At 36.6% G+C, this 10,680-nt stretch overlaps 1 protein-coding gene across 1 annotated transcript; it reads right to left on the bottom strand.

Moving 5' to 3' along the window:
* Positions 1–353: 353 nt before the first annotated feature.
* On the bottom strand, positions 354–3,995 carry LOC143578050 (uncharacterized). The gene is made up of 4 exons (XM_077061726.1): positions 3,916–3,995; positions 3,740–3,846; positions 1,403–1,481; positions 354–504 (listed from the first exon to the last, which is right to left on the bottom strand). Exons 1-4 carry the CDS (start codon positions 3,916–3,918, stop codon positions 457–459), a joined length of 237 nt encoding a protein of 78 aa, XP_076917841.1. The 5' UTR covers positions 3,919–3,995; the 3' UTR covers positions 354–456.
* Between the last annotated feature and the right edge of the window lie 6,685 nt (positions 3,996–10,680).

Genomic DNA, 10,680 nt, shown 5'->3' with positions numbered 1-10,680 from the left:
GAAATTAAGGCATCCTTTAGTCGCTTGGACAACCGTTTGAAGGTAAGTTTTACATAAATCGACTCGTATTCTCATTCCGATCAAAAGCCCTAAAATATCAGTTTGAAATTTGAAAAAAACTTAACTTCGTTAAGTTTTTTTTAACGAGGGTCCAGTGAAAACAAATAGTGTGAAATTTGAGACCAGTGACAGCTATTTTCAAAGTTGAGATTATTATCGGCCAACTGTATTAAGTTGGGATTATTAAAATCCAATTTTCCCCCTATAAAAGACTTCTTATACCATCAAATTTAACTAAAATGAAAGGGTTTTTTTTTAAATCTCTCTTGAGTAGAGAAGTTGGTAGAAACATATAGTCCAGTTCTAAGAGTTGTAATCATTAAAGTTCGAGAAACAACTATGTCGCAATACAAAATCCATCCTCATATCAAATTCATTAACCAAGTCGACGATTAATCAGACATAAACACCTGAGGCGAGAAGCAAGAACAAAGATCCAAAGCCCTGCATTAATTAAAGCGAGTTAGTTATATATAAATCGGTCGATTTGCATTATCAGGTCAGAACTAGAAGATCTAGCTAAAAAGAATATGGGTCAAACGGGCCAAATGAGGTTTAAGAGTCAAGTATAAAAATACACAAAACCGCTTTATTAAAAAACAGTTTGGTAATTTTGTGATAAGCAATCTTATCCAAAAAGGCCACATAAGCAAATAGAGGTGCACAAACCAGGGTGTTTCCGGGCCAACAAAGTCAAAACCGAGTCGGGTAGGAACTGGTTTTTGGGTATAGCCAGGTATTTAACCGGGTTTTTCGGTTTCGGGTAGGGTCGGGTTTTGACCTAGTAATGGTGGAACCGGTTCCGGCAGGTCCGGGCCGGGTACATGTCTTGAGAGATCCAATATCAGGTCGTCCCCGCGGGTCAGGTACGAGTAGAAACCAGTTCCACGTCGGGTCCGGAATCGGGTATTTTTTGCACCACTATAAGCAAAGATTGATCATAATACCTTATACGCCCATTTCATATTGTAAGATATTTTTTCTATAACCGTATTTAGCCAGAAATCAAAGAAAATGAAACCAAAAACATGTTTGCAGGTCAGTCCAACCTTGGTTTAGAAAAACATGAAGCGCTCCAAGGCGTTTAGGTTCCAAAACATGTACGCGAGACATTGCTTTATGTACAAGCATATAAGCTTTATTTACAACCAGAATTTGTATCTCATGTGTTTTTACACGTCAACCTTTCTATTAAAAAAACTTTCTTCGTCCATTTGGTTATTTTTATATATAACCCTAATTTTGACCCAAAAGCACATAAGGCTGACGGCTTCAAAAAGAACAATCCCGACCTGACCGCCCATTTTTCCACCTATAGAAAAAATATTAAAATGTGACTTACCAAAAAGACAGATGCCAATGCTCCTGTTACAAGTTCTTTAGCAAGGCTACGGTTTTTCCTAGAGGAAGTTGCCTCATAGCTGCATAAATAAATGCTTATCAGACCAAAAACTACATGCAAGTAGAAAACATCAATATAGAAATTTATTTCAATGTTCCTTGAACAAATATAGAGAAAATTGTGGGGTTTTGTAATACTGAATCAAAGAAATACCATTTCTTGAGTTTATTAGCTAATCTAATGTCATGGAATAATGATCTTTGTAAAGCACCATTTCTTAGACGTGCGGGATACGACTCAGTTTCTAATCTTTTTATAAGCAATAAGGGTCCAAAAAAGATTGCGAAAACCAACAAGATTCGTGTAATAACTTCAAATAGACGATATCTCTATGGTCATGTTTTATAAATACAAAACTGAATTTTCTAATACTTGCTATAAAACTGGAAGCAGTTTTAATTTATTCTATAAAAGGTAACTTTTAACTTCATAGCAGTTATCCAAAACGAACAAAATCTGAAATGCATCATTCGCCATAGTCCATAACAAAACAGAGGCTTAATAAACAGTCATCATTTCTCTATTTTCCCTAATCATCACATGATTTGTTTCTTTTACAACTAAATAATTCATCGAAGATGAAGAACCAATCCTCATGAACTAAATCAAGCAAAATGCAATCTAACTATGAAAAGAATCAACCCAATGAACTAAATCAAGCAAAATGCAATCTGACTATGAAAATAATTAATGACCTAAATAATCACTACTAAAATTAGATCAAATCGCCTACATGAATTTCGATAAGCAGCTACCATTTCTCTATTTTCCTTGATCACCACATGAATTTCAACAAACTGAGAAATCCTTATTTCTTTTACAACAAAACAATTCATCTAAGACGCATCGCTATTTATTAATATCACTAAAAGTTGCTAATCTTGCAGAGCACCATTTCTTAGACGTGTGTGACGGCATGAGTAAGTTAACTTTTTAATCATCAATAAGAAGTTCAATAACTTCAAACCAACGATAGCTCTATGGTCATGCTTCACATATATAAATGAATTTTTCAAATACTGGTTACAAAACTGGATGTAGTTTAAAATTTTATGTCATAAGTCCAAAATGGTTCATCAATTAGAAACTGCAACTTTCTTCGAATTCGATTCTTCTGTCATAAGTCCAAAATGAATTTCAAATTTTCAATAAATTGGGAAATCCTTGTTTCTTTCACAACTAAATATGTCATCTAAGATGAAGAAACAGTCCTGATAAGTTCCATCAAGCAAAATACAACCAAATTGTGAAAATAATTATCATTCAAATTAGGGCAAATTGCCTACATGAATTTCAACAAGCAGTCATCACTTTTTTGTCCTTTATAACTAAATAGTTCATCTAAGATGAGGAATCAATCCTAACAAACTAAATCAAGCAAAATGCAATCAGCTTATGCGAACAGTCAATGAGCTAAAGAATCATCACTAAAATTCAAGTCCCAATCGACAATCAAACCGAATAAAACGCGATGAATTCGGATTCACAAACTCTCAATCTTATTAACCAGAAAAACATAACTCAAAAACTCGTTACAATAAATCTCTATTGATCACACATCCAAAGCCTCTACCCAAGCCTTATATTTATAGTTCCAACCCTATCTAGGCGTCCAAAACTAACATACTAATCCTGTTACAGTTACAAAACTAAACCAACTTGACCGACTGGTCAACTTAGGTCGTATGCATAGTTGTCAATAGCGAATAGCGGCAAATAGCGACGGGTCACCTATAGTGTACGTAGCGAATAGCAGTAAATAACGACCGCTATTTCATATTTAGCGATAAAGAAGTAGAAAAATTTGAGCAAATAATTAGGGTTAATATTCACAAAATAAGCTTTTTTACGGTGGAACTTGTGAAAGGTACAGCTGTTTCGTCGATAAACAAGCTTAAAATATAGATTTCTACAATTTTTTATATTAAAAAATAAATTAAAAAACCCCTAAATACCGCTATAATCACGCTAAACGACCGATATTTAGTATATAGCGGCCTATAGCCGCATCGCTACGTAGCGCCCGCTATAACCTCGTACGTTCCATATTCACCATCTTATAAATACGGTCCGAAACTACCAACAAAAATCAGGGCAAAATCGCCTACATTTTACCGCGAAACTCAACACGCAGTAAATTATCAGTCCGATCAACTTAAAGCCCTTTATTCTCAACAAAACACAATCAAATTACAAAAGTAACCAATAACCGAAACAAATCACCACCAAAAGTAACACAAATTCACAAAAATCAAGCCAACAGTCGGATCCACTTACATGAAGAACGAAGCAGTGATTACGAGTCCAACCGCAAGCATAATAACCGCTAACGAAGGATACAAATCAACCGGAACAGGACTAGTTATCGGTTTAGCTGATTGCGCCTATACAATTACAATCCATAATAATAATAATAATAATAATAATAAATTGAAATTGAAACCCTAACTAACCATTTGGGGATTTAGATCTGATGATTTTGATCTGCCTTTGTAATATTGTTACAAGAAATGAAGTCAAGGAGAGTATAAATGGGTATAGTGTGTGAAGTTAGGTTTTGACGGTTTTGCCCCTTGAAGTTTTATTGTTTATTCATTTCGAAGCGATTTGTGGGTTTCTTATTGTTAGATTCGAGTAGAGACATGTAATCTACTTATACTATTAAAACGATAAAGATTTTAGATACGTGATATTTTCTTATTACTTCAACCCTATTTATTTCATATATAACAAGCACTTATTTGATTTTTTTCATAATTAAATAATTTAAAAAGAAAATATAATATCAAGTCTTTTAAGATTTTCTTTACATATTGAATGCTAAGTTATATCATATGGCAATTAAACATATCTTTAAATCAGTCAATGTATTAACTATCTTTAAATACAAAATTATGCCCAGTAAATTAGAGCATTAATTATAATATGTTTGTTATGACTTTTTTAGCATGCTTAATTGATTTATGAATTCTGTTTGTTTAACTCTTACATTTTTAATTACAAAATAATATATTTCAAAATTGAGAAGTCAATCAATAAATTTTGCTTAATCAATTGTCCGGCTAAGTTAAAAGTACCGTTTTTAAACAAATTTTCATTTTTAGCATGTACGAAAATAAATTATGATATTTTATAATATCTGTATTTATTGCACTTCCTTACATATAATGATTAAAAAAAATTCTTGATTTATTGAATTAATCATTTGGAATTGTATTTCTTATAAAATGAAGGATTATTATTCACTCATACATAATATTTTATACTTTCCATACATACATACATATATATATATATAGAAATGATATTTGAGAATTTAATGAGTTGTAAGAACTTTAAGAACTCAATATAGACCACAATCATTTTAATGAGTATAGAATATGTGACTAAGATTAAATCTAATTAAAAAATAATTAGAAGAGAGAATAAAGATGTGTGATTATTGCACTATTGTAAACGTTAATTACACCTATGTAAAAAGTCGATTCGGTGTGTAAAAGATTACTGTAATTTTTTTACATACATGTAACTTTAATTACTGTAAAGTTTAATTAATCATCACAACTAGTGAACTTTAATTAATTACTGTAAAATATTATACATGCACTATTGTAAACTTTAATTAATCATCACGACTAGTGAAAGTCCATAATTTATCAGGTATTGATAAACTGATTTTAACAATATAACGATACCAATAAGATTACAAAGGAAACCCAATCGTTTCCTTAGGGTGATGTTGAGTGAAATGAGGTAAAATAGGTGATGTGAGACTACGTGGAGTTAAGAAGTGTGAATATATACCTCATGGTCTAAGAGGTACAATATTGGGGCTATATGACAAGGGCTACAAGCCTACAACTAAATATTGCTTTTCAAAAATCATCATCATCTCATAACCCCCAATTCAATCTCCGTCTTCCGATACTGCACTAACAATCACAATCCATTCAAATAGAGTTTAAAACAACCCCCTTTGTGGTCATGTTTGGCTGAAAGTTGCAGTGTCAAACACCGTCAAACACCCCAGTTCCACCACAAGCAAAGTTCACTCCGCCTCGCAACTTGTCCCGCGCTTATTTTCTGAACGCATACGGCAATGGAGACTTGATCCCCATAAACTTGGCTGCAAAAAGTTCTTTTTTGGTGGTTAATACGTGTTGCACGCCAGGTGTTCGACAAAATTACGACTTACGTTCGGATAAGTTAAAGGTTGTTTACTTGCATTTGGGTGCTTAAGGGTGTATTTTGAGTTGGAGTTCTACCCAATTTGCTTTATTTTGGAGTTATACCTTTCTCCTCTTATGCCTTAGCGGTTGTTGTGGGGTGCTAGATGGGGGGTGAGCAACCCGTAGTTGCTCCCCTCCTTCGAGTGCGAGGGGTTTGGTCTTTGATTCTTGTTCTAACTCATCTCGAGTCGGGGTCTTTAGGGGTCCGTTGTCTTTTGTGATTTGTTTGTTTTCTGTTCTCGTGTGTACATGGCTACCATAAAAAGAATTCGGAATGTAAATACAAGAGGGCTTGGTCCTAGCTCCACTAACGGTTTAAGGCCATGCCCCTTTAAGCATTTCCACGAGTGTAAGGATGGTAGACCTGGGTCCTCGGGGTTTTTCCGCCTACTTGAGCACATGCAAAGTACCCATTTCAAAACGGATACTCAGAAGAACCTTTTAAAAGATGCTATCTCCAAGGATTTGGACCTTTTTATAGATGTTGGGGAAGCCCTTCGGGCGAGAGATAAATGGTTATGTGGGAGGTGCATGACATTGCATGCCCTTAGCAGGGGGTGCAAGCATGCTGATGGTGTCTATTCTTTTTCTGTGGATTATGGAGATGCTGGAGAATTCATCGTTGGGATCCAGAAACCTAATCGTGTGTCTGTGGATAGGGACCCAGGTCCATCTGTAGGAGTGGTTGGGGATGTATCCCTTTTGGAACGGGTTTTCTCCCTTCCCATTCAAACGGTTAAGAGCATCCCCCCAAGTTGTCGTTTGGCGTTTGCTCAGACTTTGGCATGCGCTTTACGCAAGGTAGTGGATTCACTAGGCTCGATTGAGAATTGGGTTAAATTACTATTGTTGCTGCGCTGTACTTTAAGGGTGGTGAAACCTTCCACTAGGCAGGAACGCAGGTCAGGGAATCGAAAGTTTTTGCAATGTAGTAGCATTCAGCAAGCACTTGCGGTGTGGAAATATGGATCTGGTTTTGCTGACTTGGTTCTTTCTCTCTTTGATAACGTGGGGGGAAGCACTTTTTCTAAAAGAGAGGTGGGAGGGGAGGAGGGTTCTGAAAACAGCCTCAATATTAAACAATGTCTCAGGAAAATCAGGGATGGTCATTTCACAGCTGCAGTCAAGGTATTATGCTCAAGTGGGGTTGCCCCTCTCGGAGATTCAACCATGAAAGCCCTCATTGATAAACACCCAGTGGTGCTGCCTCTGTCCTTGCCTTCTAACTCTGTCGCCCTGCCTACTCTCTCTGTGGATGGGAACTGTGTGCTTAGATGTATCCGATCATTTCCTAAAGGGACCTCGTGCGGGAGAGACGTATGACAAACTGAAAATTTTTCTTACTTTTTCAGACACTCATCACGACTTGACTCAAATTTTCGGGATGAGTTAACGTTTATAACGATGTTATCACATAACACATAAGTCTTAACACATAATTATTACATAATTATTGTTTTGACGTTTTTCGTTTATTCACCAATCATTTGCGTCAACTCGTTTGCGTTTCGGTGCAATTCCCGAAAGACTACACATGTAGTAAGTGTTAAGCGTCATTTAAACCCTAGTTTAAATGTAATGAGGTGTGCGTTATAGATTCAGTGATCTTAAGTTTGAATTGACGGAGTTGAGTTAACGGAGTTAACCTAAAATTGACTATTGTCACATCATTCCCATGTTAAAGAATTTTCGTCCCGAAAATTTGATTCAAGTCGTGATGAGTGTCTGAAAAAGTAAGAAAAATTTTCAGTTTGTCATACGTCTCTCCCGCACGAGGTCCCTTTAGGAAATGATCGGATAGTTAGTTAAGCTAGAAAAGCAACAATTGAAAGTTGAGGGACTTGAGTGTAACATATTATTATTATAAATAATACTAAACCTAAACCCTAACTCACTTTTCTTTTCCTTTTCCTCTACCCCGATCGGCAGCCCTCTCTCTCCCTCATCCATGCGATCGGCAGCTCACACACACCCACATATCACCTCGTTTTGATATTGTTCGTCATAATCGGAGCATCCTACACTCGTTTCTAAGCACCCCTCACGTTTCTCTTGGTTTATTCATGCGTTTTAAGGTATAAATATGAAACCCTAACTATTGAATATCATATTAAGTGTTCTTATGATTGATTATGTATTGGTTGTTGATATTGAGGATCATGTGATTTTGAACGGTGAAAGATTGATGAATCGTTGATTGTTTGTAAACCCTAGAGGGTTGCTACTGATTTTCTATGATTAATTATGTGTATTACATGTTTTGGGTTATGTCGTATGCTTAGGATGCATGTTAGATGATTGTTTAGGCTTGCTGAGTTTTTGACAGCAGTGATTGTTAAGATTGAATGATGTGTAACTTGTTGAATATAAAAGCAAACTGAGCAAATTATGAGTCTACAAGGTAGTAGTCTGAGTCTAGTTTTCAGAAAGTCCAACCACGCCAAATTTGGAGGTGTTTTGGTTGGTCAAACAATTTAATTGTGATTAAAGGTCAAAACTGGTACTGGACAGATTGTAAGTGATGTTTAGACGACTGTAAATAAATGTTAATGTGGAAATTGGTTGAGGTTGTTAACACTACAGGGTACTTTGTTGAGTCTAGTTTTCATAAAGTCCAAACTTGTAATTTTTGGACGTGTAAAAGTTAACTTTTATGATTTTACAAAAACGTTGTGCAAAGCTGAATTGTTAGACCTGCTGTTAGGTTGTTTTGTAAATATTATATCTCATGAACTACGAGACCAATTGGGTTGGTTCCACTTCTGGAAGTTGACTTTTTGAGTTAGGAACCTAACCCAAGTGGTCTTGCATTTATTGGATTTTTCGTTCAACGGGAATTTCAAATAACATTCTGTTGCGCATGAATTTGACTGTTATGAGTTTGCTGTAATGATTTGATGATTGTGAGAAACCTATGTGGAATAAAAATATAATAAAATATGTTCTGGAAACCTAAGACATATATGCTTTTGTGATGATTTTTGGTAAATTAATTGTAATGCTATGATCGGTGGAATAGACTAGTTTTTCAAGTAGAATTCTGTCGTTAAGAAACTAGCTGCTGAGTTTGTGAAAGTTGCATGAAACAACGTGATTGCTAATTGATTGTCATGATTTGACAAAATTGCCCTCGTGGGGAATAATTGCTAGTTAATTGTTATGTGTTGACCAAATTGCCCTTACGGGGAGTAATTGCTAGTGATGTACTTTATGAATACATGACACGTAAATAATTGCTTACACATGTAACGTATAACAAATACATTTGTTAAAGTCACACACAATTCACAAACGAAACACGAAACATGTTATGTGCATAGGTATTATGTGCCGGGTCTAGAGACTCGATAATATTCCGACACTTAGAAAAATCTCTTTATTGTTTTAGAACGCTAGAGAGAGTTTTTCTGTGACGCGCATCTTGGTGAATTATTTTGGGAATACTTCGCAAACAGTGAGTTTCACTTTCCCCTTTTAAACTTTTTAAACGCTTTTCACTTGGGGGAGATAACATACTCCGAAATGCATTTAAGATTTTGTTAATATAGATTATATATCACTTGTAAAGACTAAGTGACAAACGCAATAACTAAAGTCCTTCATTCACATCGAACCCTTTAATATTGGATAATAGCGAGTCATTGTTGAGTAGTACTACTGGGTTTGACAAACCCCACCCAACGTTAAACTCGACTGGAGGTCGAGTGGGTGTAATCTTGGCTAAACACATACCATGGTCTGGATGACCTGGTGGCAAGGCAAATGATAAACAGTCAGCTTCGGTGTTGAACACTTAGTGATACTTGTTTTATAGGCTAGCTACCTATAGATATATAATTGACATAACACTATCTGGTAACGCAAAACGCTGTAACGCAAAACGCTTAACGCAAAACGCTGTAACGCAAAACGTTGTAACGCAAAACGCTGTAACGCAAAACGCTTAACGCAAAAGGCTGTAACGCAAAACGCTTAACGCAAAACGCTTAACGCAAAACGCTGTAACGCAAAACGTTTAACGCAAAACGCTTAACGCAAAATGCTGAATGCAAACGCTAAACGCTTTATTTTATATAAACTTGTGAACTCACCAACCTTGTGTTGACACTTTTAGTATGTTATTCTTAGGTAGCCGAGGCGGGCGCGCGGTTTAGGATCATGCATTGCTTGAAACACTTTTAACTATGCAAACTTATTTTTAACTGTTATCATGGGGTTTTAAGTCGTCCTGCGTGACGTAACATTGTTTTCTATGGTTTTACGCTTCCGCATTTAATTACTCGTAAACGTTTTCATGGTTTTGAAACTTTGTTTTATGGTTTGATTATAACTAATGATTCCGATCCTGTTAGTTCACACCCTCTGACGGTAAAACTCCGTTAGTAGATTTTGAGGGTGTGACAAGACGGGATGAGGGCGCAGCACTTGTTGGATGCTCTTAGTGGTGAGGGATCAGTGACTTCCATGGGTCTGCTCTCAGCCATCACTGAAGTCGTCAACTTATGGCTAGGGGGTCTGTGCCCCAAGGTTCTCGCTGAGTTTATTGCTTCGGCCCCCCTTACCCCTTTATTAAAGCCGGATAATGGAATTCGGCCCATTGCTGTGGTGGCTATCTAGCGTAGGTTGGTTTCTAAAGTGGCTATGAAGATGGTTGGGAAGGAAATGACTCAGTATTTAGGGGACTTTCAGTTTGGGGTAGGGACCCCTAATGGGGCAGAGGCTGTGTTTCACAGCGCGAACCGGTTTCTTAACTCCTTTCACGCGGACGATTCTTTAGCTATGCTTACCGTGGACTTCTCCAACGCTTTCAATATGGTCGACCGCACAGCCCTTCTCCGGGAGGTTCATCATCATTGCCCGTCTATCTATCTATGGGTCCAGTTCCTTTATGCCCAGCCGGCTAGGTTGTACGTTGGTGATGACTGTACAGGGGCTACTACTGGGGTTCAGCAGGGAGACCCCCTTGGGCCCCTCCTCTTTTCCTTAGCA

The sequence above is a fragment of the Bidens hawaiensis genome, unplaced genomic scaffold (assembly GCF_021521415.1).
Source record: "Bidens hawaiensis isolate Kalapana, Puna unplaced genomic scaffold, B.hawaiensis_p1.1 tig00029007_1, whole genome shotgun sequence".
NCBI lineage: Eukaryota > Viridiplantae > Streptophyta > Magnoliopsida > Asterales > Asteraceae > Bidens > Bidens hawaiensis.
Note: the sequence above shows the minus strand (reverse complement) of the source record. Positions and strands in the feature narration are given on the sequence as shown.

Bases quoted from the DNA above. Each gene is read 5' to 3' on its own strand.
- LOC143578050 (XM_077061726.1), bottom strand. The intron at 1,482-3,739 runs GTAAGTGGATCC...TTATTTATGCAG, and splicing joins ATCACTGCTTCGTTCTTCAT to CTATGAGGCAACTTCCTCTA. The intron at 505-1,402 runs GTAAGTCACATT...TAATTAATGCAG, and splicing joins CATTGGCATCTGTCTTTTTG to GGCTTTGGATCTTTGTTCTT.